At 43.2% G+C, this 23,587-nt stretch overlaps 1 protein-coding gene across 1 annotated transcript; it reads right to left on the bottom strand.

The window, feature by feature from the left end:
• Positions 1–22,411: 22,411 nt before the first annotated feature.
• Positions 22,412–23,365, bottom strand: LOC123424539 (proline-rich protein 4-like). The gene has a single exon (XM_045108169.1). The coding sequence runs from the start codon at positions 23,299–23,301 to the stop codon at positions 22,642–22,644; it is 660 nt and encodes a 219-aa protein (XP_044964104.1). The 5' UTR covers positions 23,302–23,365; the 3' UTR covers positions 22,412–22,641.
• Positions 23,366–23,587: the final 222 nt, after the last annotated feature.

Below are 23,587 nucleotides of genomic sequence, written 5' to 3'. Positions count from 1 at the left end.
TGCTTCAGAGTTTTTGTTTTCTTTTCCTCCACCTCGGTCTTGGATGACTTTCTAATTGATGGAGCTTTAGTCCTGGATGACTTTGTATGGCGTGATTTCATTGCGTATGTGTTGGTGTTGACTCTGTTTATCTTGACCAAGCAGTGCATTTTAAGATGGGTCGAAACTACATGCTTTTCAAGGTTGGTCACAACTCCATGTTTTCAAAATGAGTCACAAATGCATGTTTGAACAAAGGTCGCGACTCCATGTTTTCAAGACGGGATTACAAATGCATGTGTTTCAAGAGGGGTTTCAACGGTAAGTTTTTAAATAGGGTCACAACACATGTTTTTAAGCCATGTCATAATTGCATGTATTTCAAGGGGGTGCAACTAAATGCTTTCAAGAGGGGTCGCAACTGCATTGTTTTAATATATTTTTTTCATTTTCATTTTATTTTAGAAAAAAATCATGAGTATTTTCAAAAAAGAGGCTTCTTACGATTTCAAAACTTTTGATTTTTCACCAAATTCATGACTTTTAAATTTTCATGATATTTTTTAACATTTATAGTTTTGAAGTTCTCTAGCATTTTTTAAATCATTTTTTAATTCACAAACAATTTTCATATTTGATGAATATTCTTTGAATATATGAACATTTTTAAATGAGCAAACAGTTTTCAAAATAGAAAATGATATGTTTTATGTGGAAATGGAGCAACATGAAATTCACATAGTTGTATTATTATACTTGCGGCACCATTGTTGCCAACTTATTATAGCGTAATGGAACAAAAGGAAATTCACAGAAGTTTCCACCTAGCTTGCTCGTCACTACACACAACTAGTGGTTATTTTCTTATTTAGCATCGCAATAACAACGAATAGGCCAGCCTACTCAAGCCTCTTATGGCACAACACAAAATGGAACTAGGCTAAAAAAGGACAAGAAAACGCATTAGGCCAGCACAAAAAGAAAAAACAAACGGGGTTACAACAAGGATGACGCTGAGGTGAATGAGATCATAATTATGTTTCAGCTAGATGAATTCTAGCTAATCCTAAAAAACAATGCCCTCGGCAGCCCCTTCTTCCCATGCGGCATAGACCATCGCGTCTCCTGCCTTTAGCTGTTGGAGAATCTAACACCAGTAGAAAACAGGGCTATCATTCGGTCCTGGCCAGCCCATTAGTCCCGGTTCTTCTAGAACCGGGACCAATGGGGGGTATTAGACCTGGTTCGTGAGCCCAGGGGGCCGGCCGGGGCCTCGTGGGCATTGGTCTCGGTTCGTGTAGAACCATTTGTTCCGGTTCGAGCCACGAACCGGGACTAATGGTCCTCGCTGCTGGCCCACAACCATTGGCCCCGGTTCGTGGCATGAACCGGGACAGAAGGGGTGGCTTTAGTCCCGGTTCATGCCACGAACCGGGACAAATAACTTGCCTATATATACCCACCGCTGCGGCAGAGCACTCCACAGTGCTCTGTTTTTTCAATCCGGCGAGGAGAGGGCATTTGGGTGCTCTAGTTCACCTCCTATGCACATGAGGTGTTCGATGAAATGCCCGAGCCACACTAGTTAAGCTTTCTCCTCTCGAAGCTCGACCTAGGAGCTCCATTTTTTCGAGATTTGTCTAGATTTAGGGGTCCGTCACGCCCGTCCCCGTTTTCACCGCCGTTGATCGCCCGCGTCGATCTCGTCGCCGGCACCACCGTGGTGAGCCTCTTGTTCTTATCTTCTTTATGATACTTGTCTGATTTTCTTACTTTAGATAGATATTTGTCTGATTTTCTTAATTTTGACACACATAATTATATGTAATGCACGCAGATGAACCGACAATGGATGTATGGTGACAGACACACCTCGGAGTACACTAAGGGCGTGCATATTTTTCTCGAAGTGGCTGAGGCAAACAAGCAGAATGGTTTTATGTGTTGTCCATGCAGTAAATGTGGGAATACGAAGTCTTACTCTGACCGGAAAATCCTTCACACCCACCTGCTTTACAAGGGTTTCATGCCACACTATAATGTTTGGACGAGGCACGGAGAAATAGGGGCTATGATGGAAGACGACGAAGAAGAAGAGGACGATGACAACTATGTGCCCCCTGAATACGGTGATGCTGCAACAGGGGGAGCTGCTGAAGATCAAGAGGAACCAGACGATGTGACCGATGATGCTGCAACGGGGGAAGCTGCTGAAGATCAAGAGAAACCAAATGATGTGCCCGATGATGATCTCCGCCGGGTCATTGTCGATGCAAGGACGCAATGCGAAAGTCAAAAGGAGAAGCTGAAGTTCGATCGCATGTTAGAGGATCACAAAAAAAGTTGTACCCCGATTGTGAAGATGGAAACACAAAGCTGGGTACCGTACTCGAATTGCTGTAGTGGAAGGCAGAGAATGCTGTGCCTGACAAAGGATTTGAGAAGCTACTGGAAATATTGAAGAAGAAGCTTCCAAAGGATAATGAATTGCCCGACAATACGTATGCAGCAAAGAAGGTCGTATGCCCTCTAGGATTGGAGGTGCAGAAGATACATGCATGCCCTAATGACTGCATCCTCTACCGCGGTGCGTACAAGGATTTGGACGCATGCCTGGTATTCGGTGCATTGCGGTATAAGATCAGACGAGAAGACCCTGGTGATGTTGACGGCGAGCCCCGCAGGAAGAGAGTTCCTGCGAAGGTGATGTGGTATGCTCCTATAATACCACGGTTGAAACGACTGTTCAGAAACAAAGAGAATGCCAAGTTGATGCGATGGCACAGTGAGGACCGTAAGAAAGACGGGAAGTTGAGAGCACCCGCTGACGGGTCGCAGTGGAGAAAAATCGAGAGAGAGTACTGGGCTGAGTTTGCACGTGACCCAAGGAACGTATGGTTTGGTTTAAGTGCAGATGGCATTAATCCTTTCGGGGAGCAGAGCAGCAATCACAACACCTGGCCCGTGACTCTATGTATGTATAACCTTCCTCCTTGGATGTGCATGAAGCGGAAGTTCATTATGATGTCAGTTCTCATCCAAGGCCCTAAGCAACCCGGCAAAGATATTGATGTGTACCTAAGGACATTAGTTGAAGAACTTTTACAGTTGTGGAATGGAAACGGTGTACGTGCGTGGGATGAGCACAAACAGGAGAAATTTAACCTGCACACGTTGCTGTTTGTAACCATCAACGATTGGCTCGCTCTCAGTAACCTTTCAGGATAGACAAACAAGGGATACCACGCATGCACGCACTGTTTAGCTGACACTGAAAGTATATACCTGGGAAGCTGCAGGAAGAATGTGTACCTGGGCCATCGTCGATTTCTTCCGACCAACCATCAATGTCGAAAGAAAGACAAGCATTTCAAAGGCGAGGCAGATCACCGGAAGAAGCCCGCCATGCGTACCAGTGATTACGTACTTGCTATGGTCAATGATTTACACGTAATCTTTGGAAAGGGTCCCGACGGACTACCTGTTCCGAGTGACGCTGGGGACACGCACCCATGTGGAAGAAGAAATCTATATTTTGGTACCTACCCTACTGGAAAGACCTAGAGGTCCGCTCTTCGATAGACGTGATGCACGTGACGAAGAACCTTTGCGTCAACCTGCTAGGCTTCTTGTGCGTGTATGGGAAGACAAAAGATACAACTGAGGCACGGGAGGACCTGCAACGTTTGCATGAAAAAGACGGCATGCCTCCAAAGGAGTATGAAGGTCCTGCCAGCTACGCTCTTACCAAAGAAGAGAAGTAAATCTTCTTTGAATGTCTGCTTAGTATGAAGGTCCCGACTGGCTTCTCGTCGAATATAAAGGGAATAATAAATATGGCAGAGAAAAAGTTTCAGAACCTAAATTCTCATGACTGCCACGTGATTATGACGCAACTGCTTCCGGTTGCATTGAGGGGGCTTCTACCGGAAAATGTCCAATTAGCCATTGTGAAGCTATGTGCATTCATCAATGCAATCTCTCAGAAGGTGATCGATCGAGAAATCATACCAAGGCTAAGGAGTGATGTGGTGCAATGTCTTGTCAGTTTCGAGCTGGTCTTCCCACCATCCTTCTTCAATATCATGACGCACGTCCTAGTTCATCTAGTTGACGAGATTGTCATTCTGGGCCCCGTATTTATACACAATATGTACCCCTTTGAGAGGTTCATGGGAGTCCTAAAGAAATATGTCCGTAACCGCGCTAACCAGAAGGAAGCATCTCCATGGGCCATCAAACAGAGGATGTCATTGGGTTTTGTGTTGACTTCATTCCTGACCTTAAGAAGATAGGTCTCCCTAAATCGCGGTATGAGGGGAGATTGACTGGAAAAGGCACGCTTGGAGGGGAGACAATAATATGCAGGGACAGATATTCTTGGTCTCAAGCACACTGCACAGTTCTAGAGAACTCTACCTTGGTGACCCCTTATGTTGATGAACACAAGAACAATGTGCGCTCCAAACACCCGGAGCAGTGCGACGACTGGATTATATGTGAACACATCACGACTTTCAACAGTTGGTTGGAAACACGTCTCAGAGATGAAAACACTCTTTGTGATGAGCTGTACTCGTTGTCCAGGGGACCATCTTCGACTGTTATGATTTGGAAAGGATACGAGATAAATGGGAATACATTATACACGATCGCCCAAGACAAAAGAGCACCAACCAAAACAGCGGTGTCCGCTTTGATGCAGCCACCGAGAGGGGAAAGGACACATATTATGGTTACATAGTGGACATATGGGAACTTGACTACGCAGTAGATTTTAAGGTCCCTTTGTTTAAGTGCAAATGGGTCAATCTGTCAGGAGGCAGGGTACAGGTAGACCCACAGTACGGAATGACAACAGTGGATCTGAACAATCTTGGGTACACTGACGAACAGTTCGTCCTAGCCAATGATGTGGCACAGGTTATCTATGTGAAGGACATGTCTACCAAACCGAGAAAAAGAAAAAAATAAGGAAGCGAATACATCATACGATGAGCCAAAGCGCCACATAGTTCTTTCAGGAAAAAGGGACATCGTGGGAGTGGAGGGCAAGGCAGACATGTCCGAAGATTATGAAAAGTTTCATGAAATTCCTCCCTTCAAAGTCAAGGCTGACCCAAGCATCCTGATAAACGATGAAGATTATCCATGGTTACGACGCAATAAGGAAAGGACACAAGCGAAGAAAAAGTGAAGACTTTCTCCACAACTATTATGATAATACCATGCCAACTTTCAACCTTTTTGTAGTTCATTTGAAATGCATGTTGTAACAGACAAGTTTCCGTATGAAATCTTGATACTTCGAAAGAGATTGTCCGTTTTGTACACGAAGTGCATCCAGTTTTTGCCGTAACCCTCTCAACTTTCTTGCACATACTATGTGGATGAAATGATGATACCATGTCAAAATAAAAGAGAGGCACAATGCTCACCTGCACGTTGCTTAGCTTCAGGCCAACGTGCAGGTGAGCACTGCGCTTCTCCCTTCATCGTCTCTACACTCAGGGCTTATAAACCGTTGCGAGTGCCTCTCGCTTGGCGAGGTGGGACTAAAAAACAGCTGCAGAAAGAATCAACTAAAAAACTCTTTTACCGGTTCATGCCACGAACCGGTACTAAAAGATGCTCGTGGGGCCCCAGCCTTAAAACCTGTACCAAATAAAATGCCTTTGTAACAGCCTTAGAACTGGTACTAAAGGAATCAACTAAAAAGCTTTTATAAACCTCTAGTATTGTTGAAACTAAAATTATATAGAATTTTGTTACAAACTTTAATAGCAAAAAGAATTATCATAAAAGAAAATAAATAAGTAATTAGAATTTTGTTCAAAACATTAAAAGCAAAAGGAATTATCATAAAAGAAAATAAATAAGTAATTAGAATTTTGTTACAAACTTTAATAGCAAAAAACAATTATCGTAAAAGAAAATAAATAAGTAATTAGAAACAAAAAAGAAAGCAAAAAAAACTGGGAAAAAATTAAAATAAAGGAATCAACTAAAAAGCTTTTATAAACCTCTAGTATTATTGAAACTAAAATTATATAGAATTTTGTTACAAACTTTAATAACAAAAAGATTTATCATAAAAGAAAATAAATAAGTAATTAGAATTTTGTTCAAAACATTAAAAGCAAAAATAATTATCATAAAAGAAAATAAATAAGTAAATATAATTTTGTTACAAACTTTAATAGCAAAAAGAATTATCGTAAAAGAAAATAAATAAGTAATTAGAAACAAAAAAGAAAGCAAAAAACATGATTTTTTTTTTAAAGTGACACCTACAAGGCCACCACGGCGTGCATACGACTAGAAACCCATTACTAGGGCCAGAATGCAGGCCCGCAGTAGGCCCAATAGGCCCACAAGCACAGAGAGTGATTTTAGGCCCGTAAGACTGCAGTAGAGAGGAGCTCGAAGTGGTTGGTTCGGCAGGGCTTATAAACCAATCCGACCCTCTCAGCTAGCGAGGTAGGACTAAACATAGCACCGCACCGCGCCAGCACACGCCCTTTGGTCCCGGTTTGTGCCACCAACCGGGACTAAAGGGGTGCATTGGTCCCGGTTGATGCCACCAACCGGTACCAAAGGTCTCTGTTTCCCGCCCTTTGGGCTGCTGAAAAGAGGCCTTTGGTCCCGGTTGGTGCCACCAACCGAGACTAAAGGGGTGCATTGGTCCCCGTTGGTGCCATGAACTGGGACCAATGCTCTACCTATATAAGCAGCACTCGCGAAAATTTGGTTCAATTCGTTCTTCCCCGCCGCCCGACGCCGCCAGGCTGCCCGTCTGTCTCCGCCTCGCCGTTGCCGTCGTCGCCCCGCGCTGTCCCGCGCCGCCCCGACGCCGTCGCCGCCCCCACCCCGTGCCCCGCGACGCCGCTGGCCCCTGCCCGTCGCCGCCCTGCCCCGGCCCGCTCCGCACCTCACCGTTGACCGTCGCCCCGCCGCCCCGCACCTCGCCGTCGCCGTCGCCGTCCCCGTCCCCGACACCGTCGTGGTGAGCAAAATTTTTGCTAATTTAATTTGATGTTAGTAGTAGTTAATTTAGATGTGTAGTATAATTTAGATGTGTAGTTAATTGAGTTAGATTCTGTTAGATGTTTTTTTTAGATTTTTTTGTTAGATTTTTTTATAGTTCATAGATTTTTTTGTTAGATGTGTAGTTCATAGATTTTTCTGTTAGATTTTTTTCATATTGTGTAATTAATTTGTTCATATTGTGTTAGTTTTTTTTTCTGTTAAACAATTTTTTTGGTGATATTATTGTTGAATATGCATGTTTGTATGTTCATATATATGCAAAGATCGAATATGTCAAATTTTTATGATTTTTTCTGTTCATAGAATTTTTATGATTTTTTTATGTTGTAATTTTGTTCATAGAATTTTAATGATTTTTTGTTCATAGTATTTTCTTTGTCAATTTATGTATGTGTTCATATTGCGTATGTATAGGAAAATTATGCATGATTAAAGTCATTTATGAATATGTTCATATTTGGAATAGAGGAAAAAGGGAAAAATAAGAAGAGAAAGTGTTTAATATAATTAGTTAGAAAAATAATAGAACTATAGTTAAACTAGTTTATTTTTAGTAATTACTACTTTATTTTATTTATAGTAAGTGCTTCATATATAGTTGAACTCTAGCTAGTTGATTTAATAAACTACTTTATTTTACTATATATAGAAGTAGTTTGTTTTTAGTAAGTACTAGTTGATTTAATTAATAAAACTACTTTATTTAACTATATATAGAAGTAGTTCCCGCATCGACGTCGACGATGCCTATCCCGCATCCTCCTCCTCGTCGACTCGCGGTGGAGGCCTGCTTGATCAGGGCCATGTTCGGGACTGGGCTCCGCCGGGCTGGTATTGGGAGGTGCTACCTTTCGGGGGACATAGGTTGGTGAGGAGGCAACCCGTTGTTGACCCGATCCTTGTTTGGTGGCGGTCGCGTGGGCCAGTGACGGTGCCGAGGCTTCCGGACACCGCGGGAGGTGGTACGTCACCGTGTCAGCGAGGAGGACGAGCACGTCCGTCGCTACATGGTTGCATTGGAGGGCAGGTTCGACAATACCTGGCAGGTTCTTCAGGGATCTCACTGGAGCTATGATCCTGTGATGGTTCCTTATCTTTGGGTGTCCACCGCCCGCGACGATACCCATTGAGCGCTACGGTTCTAGTTGTATTAGCGATGTTATATGTATGATAGTATTCGAGGAGTATTAGTGATAATATTCGACGATGTACGGACACAGGAAATGATGTAGTTTTGGTTATAATTGAATGCATGCTAATTTGAATACTACTTTATTTTACGATTTGGTTTTGCTTATTGAATGCTTATATTGGAAAAGTACTCCTACTTTGAATGCTATAATTGAAGAGCATTCTATGCAGAAATCTAGGAGCCCCCTCCATCATCCACGCCGTCGTGGGGGTAGCTTCTCCTTGATTCCCGTGTGCTAGACAATTTGGTGTAATAATGCACTCGGGAATGAAAGGAGGAGCTACGTACCATCACCGATAGTCAACCCGTGATTCATAATAATGATCTAATTTAGGTTTTTTTAGTACATATATTTAATTGTACAAGTTTAATATTTGAATTATGAACGTAGGCCGGAAATGTCGTACTCGGACGACGAAAACCGCCTGGGGGAGTGCGACTGGTGCCACGACGACCGAGGTATGTGCGACAGGTTCATTGAGCTGAACGAAGATCGGCGCTTCAGCATTAAGCTCGAGGAGACCTTCGATGTTCATACGGTACACAACGACGACAATAGTTTTTTTCGTAATTAAGCACGACTTCAACTATTTTAATGTGTATTTTTCATCTTTTCCAATTTGACTAGCTTATCCCATGCTATGCAAGACGCTATGTCTTGGAGAGGATGGGTTTTGAAGACCATGAAAGTATGGAAACCAAAACAATTCTCCTAAGGACCCATCATGGTGTGGATTTTAAAGTAAAGCTGTACAATGCTGAGAGTGTAACCCATTTTGGTTGCAAAAATTGGGAAGCACTTTGCAAGATGTATGGTTTTGATGAGGGTATGCTTGTCACCATGGATCTTGGTGATCCTACAATCGAGCAAGACAATATGGACATTTGGGTCCTTGTGGATACACCTCCAATTCTTCCCCCATGTGATCTTAACATAGTTATTAAGTAATTTATATTGTTTATTTCAAAATAGTTGACACCTTATTTTCGTTGACAACTTATTTTCATTCTTCAAAGAATGTGCGGAAGATGGTAGACAAAACCCACTACACCGATGGCTCCGAATTAACTTAGAAGGAGAAAAATCATCTAATCGCATTTTGTAACGATCTTGAGAATTACAATGTCTACAATCGAACTCCTCAACATTATGGTCAATACGTGCCACTAGTGCACGTGTTGAACTACGGTAACTACCATGGAGATACCCTGGTAAAAAAATTTACTATTACGACATCCGTGCATCTTTTTGCATACTTCTAAAACTAGTATACATCATTGCTAACTACGAAGTTATTACTTTGTTTTTCAATAGATAATCCCGAATGATTGTGTGCCTCATCTGATGTATATACGCACGGTCGCCTTGATGTTTTGAACATACAACCAGGTCATCCTACGAATCTCAACTGTCCATACCGGATTTCTAAAAGAAGTGGAGACATGACAATCAAAGAATGGAAAAAATGTATGGACAGTCGTAAGGAGCTTCTTGGAAGCAAAAGGAAGCGAAGCGCAAGAATTGGAGACAGGATGATCTCCATTCTTCATAATGGAGAGTCAGGGTCTATATTGTTTTATACAATTTTATCTTAAGTGTGTTTAGGTCTACCTGACACAGATGATGTGCTAAGAACAATTATGTAGGGTTGGGTTCGATGACTATGAGTATGATGATCGTATGACTTGTTATTAATAACGAGTAGAAGTTGTATGATGATGCATGATTAGTAGGACTTGTTATTATACATGATGATGTATGATGCGAGCATGAAGAGTTATTATATATCAGCGGGTGAAATGAACATAGCAGTAGCGTTGGTAAACCAAGCACGAAGATAAGAGAGGACAATTCTCTCTATTAGCTAGCTAATAACAACCTAAATTAACCCTCAAAACCCCTAAACCAGCCACTTTAAAAAAAACTCAGCTGCAGCCAACTTCTGACGCGTGGATGCCTTTTGGTCCCGGTTTATGTCACCAACCGGGACCAAAGGCCCCCCTGCCTGGGCTGCCCGCAGCGGCCACGTGGATGCCCATCTGTCCCGGTTCGTGTAAGAACCGGGACTAAAGGGGGGAGGCATTAGTAACGACCTATTAGTCCCGGTTCAAGAACCGGGACAAAAGGCCCTTACGAACCGGGACAAATGCCCTGTTTTCTACTAGTGTAATGCCATGTCATAACAACAAATCCATTGCCCACTTTCCTGAGTTTTAGTTCTGAAAATTGGCCGGAAGTATTGGCAAAATCAAATTGTCCTTCTCCCACAAAATAAATAAATAAATCACATTGCCTTTGTCATGTCAATGTCCCAAAACAGTTATCGTACTTCGGTTGACAATGCACTTGATTCACTTATTTGATTCATAAAAACCTCTTGTACGAGAAAACACACCGAAGTTACTAAATCTTGATAAAGCCACACACCAACCACACCCCCACACTCGCCCGAACACACGCGCACAAGATGTTATAAGCTACTGTCAGTTTATAGCCACTCTCAATTTATATCTACTATAAGCTACTGACAGTTTATATCTACTATAAGCTACTGTCATTTATAGCTACTGTCAGTTTATATCTACTATAAGCTACTATATTTATCTACAATCAGTTTCCACACAGAATTTATGAAACTATAAGCTACTATATTTGCTAAACATTCTTACTAACTTAACTTACCACGGTAGGTCTTAACATAAAAATCATTACATCATAGATTAGCTCATACCATCCATCTTGATTCAGGTTCTAAAACCACATCACACTTGCCCAAAATATACACCTAACATCCAAGGCCAGCTATATATATAGGCCTATTACTTAACTGAACATAGCAGGTCTTCACTCATCCACTATTGCCTTGATCCTCTCCATCTTCTCTTTGGTGCAATGCCCATCTTTTAGCAGATCAGCAATAAGATACTCCAGCTTATTCTTCTCTTCCTTAAGTAGGTCCCTGTCCACCTGCACTTCCTTCATGGCCTTCCTCATGTTCTGAATGATATCTACTTGGCTTTGAAGAATGCACCTCCGCTCCTTGGCAAGCTTCAACTTTTCCATACTTATCTCAATCCTTGCCTGATCCTCAAGTTCTTTCTTCTTTTTATTTATTGCCTCACTGGTATAGCTACATTCTGAATTTAGCTGCATTTAACTGTTAACTTGTCTGAATTCAGTTCACTGTTAACTAAGTCAGTCTCTCAAAACAGGTAAACTAATCAAACATCACCATATCTAGAAGTAGAGATAAATTTAGTTAACACATAAATTCAGTTAACTGTTAAATTCAGTTAACTACTATCCCAAAACTAGGCAAACACCACCATATCTAGCAGCAAAGATAAATTCAGTTAACAGTTAAACACAGTTAACTGAATATATTACGTTTTTAGCTAACTCATTCTCTCTGGAAACTAAGCAAATAGCAACTTATTTAGCAGTTAACATCTCCCACCAGCAAGATTTAATACCTGCTGCACAGGACAACCTAGAAATCGTCTCCCAGTCAAAGAACCTTCGAAAGCTACCATCTTCTTCGGCCTCTGATGATGCATCATGCATGTAGGCTCAGATTCAGGGAAAAACCACAGAAAGATGGATCCACCACAGTGTCGGGGGTTTCCTGCAAATGAAGCTTGGAATCAAACCAAAATAAACTTCGAATCCACATTTTGGATGACCTAACCCTAACCTAACCCTAAACCTATCTCCGTTCCACCGTGATGTACATACAAAGAGTTGTTGATCCATGGAAACCATGCAGATGTCGTCGTCCGAGCTATCCTCCTCTTTGCAGAACGACATCTTCAACTTCTAGCGGCAACAATGGCGCTGGCGGCGACAGTGAGAGTGTCAGAGCAGGAGGAAGAGGGAGAGGGAGAGGATAAGTGAATGAGGAGGGAGCAGAGCTGACCTATTTACCTCCAGCATCGACGGAGATGGTGAGCGGGCGCCGTTAACGGCCGTCCGCGCGGGGGCCGTCAAAGCTGGCCACGCTGGCACATGACATGTGCGCCACTATTACCAGAAAAATGGTTAAAAGAGCTAAATCGGGCAGTTAAAAAAATTGGTAGTTTTTTGCCACAGATTAGGGAACTTTTGGTAGTTTTTTGTTGATAATTGTCAAGTGGTAGCTACTGGACACGATTGCGTGAAATGTGGTAGTTTTTGGCAATTTACTCGTTTCAGCTAGATGAATTCTAGCTAATCCTAAAAAATAATGCCCTCGCCAGCCCCTTCTGCCCATGCGGCATAGGCCATCGCGTCTCCTGCCTTTAGCTCTTGGAGAATCTAATGCCATGTCACAACAACAAATCCATTGCCAACTTGCCTGAACTTCTCTGTTAGAGTAAATCCGAGATTGAATGAAAGTGAATGGATGATTAGTCTTGTTTCTATTGATTCTCAAGTATATATACATCTGGAAGAGGTGCGAAGAAGAGGTGTCTGTTCGGAGGCATCCCTCCAGAACAGGTGCCTGTTGGCAATAGAGAGAGAGGAGACACGACTGTTCGGGGTTGGACACATCCCTTGGATTAATCTACTAATTAATTTCTAACACTCCCCCTTGTACAACACCGCTCCTTGAATGTTTCATCGTTGAAAGCTTCTTGCATATAGATCTTCCATCTTGAGAAATCTTCCAGATAATCTTGAGAGTCTCCCCCAAAAACCCTGTGGGAAAAATATGAGGAGAATAGAGTAGATATGTTGCTAAAACTCCTTCAAACCCAATGGGAAAAATAAGGAGAAAATGATGCAACATATGATGATCATTGTCTCTTGATAACTCATATGAGAAAACCTTTGAAGAAGAAGAAAACTCATTGATAAGTTTAGAGAACAATTAATATGTCTTGAGTACTTCCTTTAAAAAAACCCGGTAGGGAAAATAGAAAGTATGGCATATGATCTTTGAGAAGATATTGCCTCACTAAAAACCATTATGAGAAACTTTGAGAGAAAACGCATAAGGGAAAAGAGTGCAATCGTACATGCCATTGAAAACTCCTTTAAACCCAGTGCAGAAAATACAAGGAGAAAATGATATGGCATATAAAGACAGTTGTGTTTATATTGTCTTGTTAAAAACCTTTATGAGAAACCATTAGGGGAAAAATCATCAAGGAAAAATAGTACAATATATGCAATCTGATGATTGTTAATAGGTTATAGTTTTGGGAGATTAGTCCCCCTGAACTTTGCAAATATGAAGGACGTCCCATACCAATTCCATTGACATGAACATGAGATTGTGTATAATCTGTTGGATTGTAACAGTATTTTGTTTGCAAATTATTTCCTAACTTTTCTATAATCCGCGATGATAACTAATTTCTGAGCAATGTGAGTTATGATATTGCTCTTCATATAACCTATAGGTATTGAGTAACACAAGTGGAAGTATCTTGATAAATCAAGTTATGTGATTATGATGAATCTCAACCACATGATTTTGAGTGTGGTTAACCATTCTACTAAGTTATGCATATTTGGCAATGCCTTTAGATAAAGCAATTTGCTAGAATGATAACTGAAAATAATCATTAAAATCCATTTACATGACTTCCATATGAAGGCTATTGCAACAAATTCAGTCATTGATATGGCGTTGTTTGGATCAAATAAAGAGCCAATATCATTACATCGTATCATGGTCATATCTTCTATTTCCTGATGGAAATATTCAAGATTTACTATAATCTTCACATATAAGATGATAGTACTTATATCAACCATATACCTTTTGTTTGGGGTTGCACTCTGAATAAAGATAGCAAATATAGTGTCAGGCCTGACGTAGTTTGCAAGTATATGAGTGATTTGGCATTAGTGAGATATAGAACTTCAGTTCCTAGTATCACTTCATTATCACCCCTAGGTATGAATGGATTTGTACCTTATCAAAGGTAGTATGACCATACATGTCTTTTGTTGATATGATATATCCAAATTGAACTTCTCGTATATGTTTGGACATATGTAGACTGATATGTATTCTTGAGAGAATGCTCAAGTTGTAAACTTAAGCTAAATTTGGTTGAATCCAATTTTCCGTCTTGAGATGACTTTATGTATGTTTAGGTCTTGCAGAGACATTGATAATGAAATCATCAATATATACTGAGGTGGTATAAGGAATTCAAATTTGATATTCCTTTGTTAACACATAAACAATCATTGTTGAGTAATCCTTCGGAAGAAGAAAGTCATTTAGTCGGTAGTACCATATGATTTCCGACTATTTTGAGCCATAGAGTAACTTCTGAAATTTTACACAAATATGTTGCGATTTATTTTGGATTTGGAATAGTAAGCCCGTCAGGGACTTCGTTATAAATGTCCAAAACGAGTAACTCATATGAGTATGTAGTTACTGCATCCATTAACTGCATGGATAATATTATTTGTACTGCCAATGATATTTATTATCGAAACTTAATTCCACTCATACCAAGGGTGTATGTTACATCATAATTTGATATCGGGTCTCTGCGTGAACCCTTTTGCTAAAAACCTTGCTTTTTCACCACCTCATTGACTTTGCCTATGAATGAGAAGTTTTTAGTATTTCATATGGAAGATACTTATGAGGAGTAGGTATTACTGTGGTAAATACCACTCTTTGATGAGCAAGTGTTATTCTTCATTACTTGCTTCCTTTTATGTGAACCAATATGAGTACAAGAGGCACTCTACCATGGATTTTGGTTCACGGCCCAAAAGGTTTTAGCAATTTTCAGAAGAAATATATGTCGACAAATGTAGACTTATGTTATATGATTCTGGAGGAATCAATAAAATATGTGGAAATGTATTTATTCCTTTTAACTCCTTGTGATTTCCTACAACAATGGAGTCAAGGTGTTTCGATGTCCCGACACGAAAACATTTGTGCACATTTATGTCGGGCCTTGGATGATGAGCATCCAGTGAGGTGTCTTTCAACTTGATGTTGAATTACATTTACTGGTTGAGGATTTGATTTCCTCTATTTCCGTGGAAGCATATGCGAGATTATATCTCGTGCGGTCAGATTTCTCCCCCTCTTGCTCTCATTTCGGGAGAAGAGTGGTTTATCAGGTACCTCCACTCTTTCTGACACTTTACTACAGGATTATAATTGAGTAACAGCTTTGTCATCAGTAAATGTATGTGGCAGATTTGCAATGTGTTGCAAATATGTGATTCTAAACTTCTTATTCAGATTCTTTGAGTACGTGGATATAAGGACTGAATGTGAATAACATTTCTAATATATTTCTTGGCATTCTTTGTGGTACTAATCTCCCCTAATGCCAGAAATGTCCTTATTGCTGATGCAATCAGCATACGAGCTATGAATAATTTTGATTGATGATAAATTTTTATTCCTCACATAGATCCCTATTTTTTTGTGAGAGCCCATTGATGTATGCTGGAGTGGTGATATTGGTATGTAACTGAACTATTGCAGATAAGAAATACTTTGTTGATTTCCACGTAATTACTACAAGGAGAAAGTAGTATGCTATGCAGTTGGTATGATTTATATCATACTTACGGTGTGTAATGCCGTATTTGTCTAGCATGAGGCTTGTAAATTACAATTTTATAAGTTTGGTCATATTATTAATTTCACTATCTTTGATAAGATACGTAACTAAACCATTCTGGGTATGTACATAAAGTATTATGTATAATCAGATATTGCTTTCGGAATGAGTTCAACGAAGTTGTCCATTCGAATGGATTTATCCCTTGTTTAGGATAACTTGCTCTTACTTTGAGAATATGAGAAATTAATTTAGTTATATCATTCATGTTTTGTGTGACAAGAGACACACTTGAAATCATTTTATAAATGTTCCCATGAGTACCATGAAGTATCTATATAATACCACATAATGGTTGAGTAATCCACATATCTTCTGAATGTGTTCAAGGAAGAATGAGTTGGCTCATTTAGAATTGTAAAGTGAGAGTTCCTTAAATTAATTACCCCTATCGCACATGTGGTGCACATAAAATCTGATGATTTGGGAAATTTTGCAACTTGTTAAGTTGTGACCAATAGAATTGTCAATAATTTTCTAATCATCCCCAAACCAGGATTGTAAGTCTTAAAGCCAAATATTTTGAAAGATTTAGAAAATTATTTTTTACGCAACAAAACTAAGTATGAATCGATTCATACATTCAAAATTTATCAAATACAATGTCCAAGAAATAGGATATTGGACATTTATACTACATGTAGATGTAGTACTACAACTATAGGCAAACAATATTTTGGGAATAATCGGGATATTACATGAGGTCTCCCATATTACTGAAAAATGAATTATGGAAACATATCATAGGCGCAACGAATTGATCATTCTTTTATTGCACTATATTTTTGGTTCTCCTTCTGATGAAGATTCGAGAACATCATTTACCAGAATAGTTTCTGGTCGTATGTTTGCAAATTTTCAAATACCCCAATAAACTTATTTGCCTTTTAATAAACTCATGGTGTGATTTGACCATATGTTTGAGGGTTTGGTAATCATATGTACGATATTTATGTAACCACACATTTGACAAACTTAAGAGTTGTCTTTGTGATCATTTTAATTTGAAATCCTCATGGCTATATTTCTTCGCCACTGACTTGGTATTCACTACCAACAAGATTTTCAAATGATGGTATAGCACCTGTGGGGTGAGTCTGATGATTTTAAGAAAGTCCATGTTCCTTCATCAGGGAAAATGGTAGTACCATCATTAGAGGATGTAAAGTGTATTAGTGGATTTTCAATCGGATGTGCATATGAAGATTCTGATCATGAGATCTCTACTTGAAGTTGATTAAGGTGATAGAATTGTGAGCCGCGATAAGACTTGATGTCTTTGAAAAACGAATGGGAGATCATTCGCGATGTGCTCATGGCAGCATGTTTCTCTTAAGCGAATATTCAAGGTGAATCAATATTCATCCATTGTGTACTTCGTTTGAGAACCAAGTGAAGTTGGTGACATATAAAATGCATATGTGCATCAATAGAATAGCCATGTGTTACATGAAATGATCATGCATTATTTAATTTTCTTCTTGGAGTAAAATAAAATATATGGATGAAATGATCTTGTTGAGCAAAATCCGCCAAGGTGATGCTTGCTGAACATGGGGTGTAAACCTTCAATATAGTGCATGCGATGAAATCATTGCTAATGTTTTGGGTTTCATTCATGAGACAAAGTGTCACTTTAGAGTCACGACCAAATCATAGACTTTGCAATTTTAACATTGCTTAGTCACTGTGAAAATTAACAACCACAATGTGATGTGGATCTTGCAATAGTGTTTGAGACACTCGTTATAAATTATGGTATCCATCTTGATGGATGGATGACACTATAATTAGAAATAGTGATGTAGGCTCCATTGCCATGCATTTTACGAATGTAATAGAAGGTAATCACATGTATTTGCAAATATTTTCATGGTTTCCTATGACATATTCAAGCCAAATGTGCAAGAACAATATTTACTATGAGAGTAAAATATTTTTGTGAATAACAACAATCAATGCTTCTGAGGAGCAAGTTCTAGTACGGTTGATGCCTTGTAACCATATGTGTAGACCTCAATTTATGTAGGATATCACTTTAAAGATAATCATCAATATGGTGTAGATCTTGCAGTAATAGAAAACATAGTTTGACTATTGTCACTAGATGTTTATAATTCTATTACCTTATGTTATGCTAAATGTATGAAATCGCTTTGAAGGTAATCATTTGTCAAAGTGACATGATGTAGACCTTGCAGTAATAGTGGATAGTCTGTAATTTTTTACAGTAGATGCCAATATTACCTTATGATATCTAGAGGTAGTCACATATTAATATTTGGAAGAGCATTTTGAAGGTAGTCATCTTATCAAAGTGGTAAGACGTAGGCCTCATAGTATTGGTGAATAATCTGCAAATTATGCAGTAGATGTCATCAGTACCTTGTGATTCACAAATAAATGTGGTGCTCATATTGAGTATGACACTTTATAATTTTTAATATTTGCAAGAAAAATGTTTTGATTGCAAAAAAAAAAAAATGTTGTCTTAATGTCATAGGGATGTTTGCGGTAAAAACACAGATGGTATCTTAAATTTCAGAGAATTTATGGAAAAATTAATAAAAGTTCTTTTGCAATAGTATTACTGCGGTAATACATATATGTGGAAAGGTTAATTTGCCATGACGCGCTCGCGCCGTGCGCTGGCCCTGGGTCGTTGCCTTCTCCTCGCCTTGTGCCTCATAGGCTGCTTCCGCGTAGGCTAGACACTGTGTGGTTGTGCCTCATAGGCTGCTTCCGTGTGTGACGGTGTGTAGCCGCGTCTTAGTCATGTGCGGCTCTGTCCTAGAGGCCGAGGGCTATGGTGAGACCTTATCCTCCCTTTGCCGCTGTTGCCATTGGCAGTCGTGTGGTAAATGGAAGCGCGAGTGCGTCCTTGTTGCCGCGCGTTGCGCCTCGTGGGCCACCTCCATGCGATTTGAGGACCGCTCCGTTGTTGTCCGGGAGGGCCTTGCCTGCTTCGCTGTGGAAAAGGTCGGGCCACCGCCGTCCCCGCTAGCCGCCACACCATGAGCGGATGGAGACACGCAGGGGCCAAGGGCCTCGCCGCCATGCTTTGTTTTAGTCCGCTCTTCCGGGACTTCTTGCTCTTCGTAGAGAAGTGCTGATAACGTGTTAGAGTAAAAACGAGATTGAATGAAAGTGAATGGACGATTAATCTTGTTTCTATTGATTCTCAAGTATATATACATCTGGAAGAGGTGCGAAGAAGAGGTGTGTGTCGTGGGTATAAGTCTGACAGTAGAAGTACGGGGTACGAAAGTATATGGGCAGAGCCTTAGCTACGGCGAGGATGTATGAGGTCAGGCCCTTCTACGGTGGAGGTAAAAGTCCTACGTCTCAGTGCTCTTGGGAGCTTTGAGTCGAGTGTATTAAGGGATTACAGCAAGTGCCAACCCCTGTACCAGTGGTGAAGGGCGGCTTATATAGAGTGCGTTGCCCTTCATAATGGTCCGGTGGATAGGGGTGGAGTAGTGGCGAGTAAATGCTGGCGTTACAGGTAACGTAAGCCTTAAATGCTAGTTATGGTATATGAAAACGTATGATCGTTGCCCTCCTGGGAGGTTACGATGTACACAGTGGATTCCAGTTGGCACGTTAGATATGCTCTGAGTGGACCGTCGCCGACTGGATGATGGGGGCGTCCTTAGTTCAGTCGGAACTGTCTAAGGGCCTTGTCCCCTATGAAGGGTAGTCCTTGGGTAGGACCTATAGGGCAGACCTATGACCCTACCCTAGGACTATAACCCCATCATTAGTCCCCGAATGGATCGGGGCTGGAACGATGAAGTGATGTCCGGAGTTTGGAGCCGACTGGTATTGAGGTGATCTTAGTGTTGTCTGCCTCGATCCATTTTATCTTTGCGGCTAGTGATCCGAGTGAATATGCAAGCGAAACGAACCGTGAGGGACCGATTGCTTTCGCGGAATCTTTCGACGAGACAGGTCATACTGCAGCGCCCGATTTTCCGGGATTCTCAAATTTCGGTTGTTGCGCGCTCAGTGGGGATGACGTCATCGCCATCGAGTAGATTTCGCCTCCTCGATTACCGCGCCGCGATCTTCTCCACTAATCTTCCAGCAGCCGGTTGGGAGGATAAGATCTTGGGCCCGCCTGTAGGTGACTCGGTCGGAGGATTTTTAAAGCCTTCCTGGCAGACCTTCCTGTTGCGCTGCTCGCCTTCCTCCCATTGATCTCGCCTCCCCGCAACTCCCTGCACACCTCTAGCCACCTCCTTCCCCTCCTCCTCTGCGGATCCGTCGCCCTCGCCATGATGAAGGGGCAGACCAGCAAGCTTGAGGCGAAGAAGAAGAAGAAGGGGGCGGCCTCCACTCAGCGGCGGAAGCGGGCGTTGCCGGCGGGCTGGATCCAGGGGGACTTCCTCCCCTCCACGGTGAGGAAGACCGACGTGCTGGAGCTGGTGGAGCACGGCATGGTCGTTGATAAGTCTTGGAGGCTGCCGGAAGGCGAGATGGAGCCGGCGCCGAGGGAGGGGGAGCGCGTCCTACTGCTCAGCCACGTGGCCAGAGGTTTCTCCCTGCCTCCCCATCCTTTCTTCCGAGGTATTATGAACTACTTCGGGGCGCAACTCCATCACTTTTCGCCGAATGCGATAGCTCATCTTTCCGCATTCATCACCCTCTGCGAGTGTTTCATAGGATGTCCTCCCCACTGGGGGCTCTTCAAATATGTTTTCTCTGCTAGATCTCAAACGATTAAGAAACTTAGCCAATCTGATGATAAGACACACATCCTCCAGCTCTGCGGGGGTTTAGGATTTCAGAAGAAAACGAAAAGTAGTTATCCCTCCCTTCAGCTATCCTAGTCGGTTAGGAACTGGCAATCGCCCTGGTTCTATTGCCAGGACATTGCCTGCCCGAATGCTTCGAGTGGGTTACCACCCTTTAGTTTAGACCGTCACGGCCCTCCCAGGAAGCTAGCGCTCTCTAAGGGAGAAAAAGCCCAGATCCAGCCTTTGATCGACGCGCTGATAACCGTCGTCCGGAACGGAGTCACCGGCATGGACCTGTTGGAGACTTTTCTGGGTCGACGCATCCAGCCGCTCCAGGCCCGAGACCACGCAATGTGGCATTACATGGGGCCTTCGGATACCACTCGGTCCCATCCTGAAGACGCGAGCGAGGAGACCGTGGGTGCGTGGGTCCGCAGCATCACGGGCACATGTGATAACCCCGTGGGAGCTCGGCGGGTGAAGGCCTTCCGCGCTTAAAATCCTCCTCTGAATGAGGTGAGTACATGTTGTCGAGTGCTTTTAACCTTCTCAGTTTTATTGCTTTTCTTGTCTCGCCGACTGACGTTGCCGACTGTGTTTCGTGTAGGAGTGGACGAACTGGCATTCTGCAGTCTCAAATGGGGATCCGGTCGAGGAAGAAGAAGGCATCATGAAGGGTAGCACGGGTAGTGCCATGTACGTCTCTGACAGTAGGGAGACGGAGGAGGAAACAGAAGAGGAGGAGGAGGAGAGTGAAGATCAGAGCTCGTCACCCTCACCACCAGAACGCTGAACCAAGCACCGTCATGACCCCGCTGTTCCGCCGGCTCCTCCCGTGGCCCCGAGTGCTCGGAGTGTGAAGAGAACCAGGGTTTCTTCTGCCGAGCCCCGTCCAAGGTGGCTAAACCCAGCGGGTCTAAACCTCAGAAAGCTTTGCCCCAGATGAGGATCGTTGTTCTAGTCGCCTCAGCGTAAGTATCTTTGCTCTTCCATCTTCCTTCAGTATCCGATTGGACTCTTCTTTTTGGGAATTCATGTTTACCCGTCGAATGGATTTCACTCAACAGAGCTGCTACCTCCGCCACCTCTCTGCCGCGTCAGGGTGACGATCCCATGGACACTGATGACGCCGCCACGTCCCAGCAAGGTACGTTGTCACGACTCCGAGAGCTGTATTACCGTTTCGCGAGTGTTGTCTTTGATCTTGATCTTTTTCTGTATTTTTATTTTGTTCAGTCGGACTTCCTTCGGAGGTGATCCATCTGGACGACGATGACCAAAGGGGGTCTGAACCAGCTTTGGCGCCTGTCCCTGGGGTTATCCAACCTGTTGCCAGCCCCGCCATGAGCGTGCGCCGACTGAGACAGTGGCCTTCACGGCGGAACCGACTGGAGCAGAGCTCGGGATGCCGAGGGAGCTCGGGATGCCTAGGGCGCCTTCTGCCACGCCGGGTCCGTCGACTGTTCACTATGATGCCCGACGCCTCCCGGAAGATCAAGTAGGAGCCGCCAAGGACGCCATGGTACAAGTGGAGCTGATGGTGGGCGAAGCCAAGGGAGCATATGACTCCGTTGCGTCCCTGTACAAGAAGAGCTTGGAGCTTCGGGATGATATCCGAGTAAGTGCGCTAGTAAGTGTTTACATTCCTCTTGGTGCCCACTGGAGGTTTTGGCGAGATACTCGGATACTAATTTTAACACATCCCTTGAATTAATCTAGCATCCTCTTCAGTTTCAGTTCATGATCTGAAAATTGGCTGGAAGTATTGGCAAAATCAAACGGTCCTTCTCCAGCAAAATAAATAAATAAATCACATTGCCTTTATCATGTCAATGTCTAAACAGTTACCGTACTTCGGTTGACAAATGCACTTGATTCACTTATTTGATTCATAAAAACCTCTTGTACGAGAAAACACACCGAAGTTACAAAATCTTGATAAAGCAACACACCAACCGCACCCCCACACTCAGCCTGACACACACGCGCACAGCATGCAAACTGATCATAAATACCAACGTCGATCACTCACGAACTCGGTGATGAGATTTCACCAATGGGCAGGTCGGTCGTAGATCGGACTCAATGGTGTCCGTGGTATCCGCCGCCGCCGCCGCCGCCGCCGTAGGTGGGGGTGGGAGGGACGGGGTGGTAGTCCGGGTGCGGCTGCGGCTTGGGCTCGGGCTTGGGCACGGGGCCGTAGTCAGGGTGGGGCTCTGGCTTGGGCTCCGGCTTCGGCGGCACGGGCTTTTTGTGGTGGAAGTGTTCCATGATGTGCTTCTTGATGGGCCCGCACAGGGTCATCGACGCGCACTCCGGCGACGTCGCGGACGGCGTGGCGGTGTTATCACCGGCGACGATGCCGTAAGTGGTGCCCTCAGACACCGGCACGATCTTGGATGGCTCCTGGCCGGGGCACGGCGCGTTGGAGGCGGCGCTGTGGAGCTGCGCGACGCAGTCGGCGCCGTGGAGGTCGGCGGCCAGGGGCACGCTGAAGGCGCCGGTGCCGTCGAGGGCGCCCACCGCCTTGCTCTCGTACTCGCCGGCGCTGTTCCTGCACTTGATCGCCACCTGCAGAGCCTTGAAGGCTTCCTCGGCCTTGATGTTCTTCCCGGTGCAGTCGGCGCACTTGGCCAGGCCGATGACGACGGACGCCGCCTCGGCATTCGCGACGGCGATCGCCAGCAGGACGCAGATGGCGAGCGCTCTCGGAGCTGCCATGCCCGAACCTCTGGGTCGCATGCACTTCTGCCACTTAATTGCTGGTGTGATGTGAAGTGGCTGCTCGATGGATGGATATGGATGGATGAATGGAAGGAACACGCGACGCATGGCTTATATAGGCCTCCGCATGCATTGATTGATCGGCACGCACAGCTCGAATGCTCGACCGGTCGATCTGTCTGCAAGCGCAGAAGAAAATGGTGGCCGGCGCAGTGAAGCGAGACAACGAGAGATGAGCTAATTCGCTTTCGGCGCGCCGAAGTTTTTGATGGCGAATTAATGTCGATCGTCGTTTTGATCGATC

Source organism: Hordeum vulgare, chromosome 2H (assembly GCF_904849725.1).
Source record: "Hordeum vulgare subsp. vulgare chromosome 2H, MorexV3_pseudomolecules_assembly, whole genome shotgun sequence".
Lineage (NCBI taxonomy): Eukaryota > Viridiplantae > Streptophyta > Magnoliopsida > Poales > Poaceae > Hordeum > Hordeum vulgare.
The sequence above is the reverse complement of the archived record's forward strand: the minus strand, read 5'-3'. Positions and strand labels throughout refer to the sequence as shown.

Coding starts and splice junctions, on each gene's coding strand:
- LOC123424539 (XM_045108169.1), bottom strand. CDS start 23,301: ATGCGACCCAGAGGTTCGGGCATGGCAGCTCCGAGAGCGCTCGCCATC.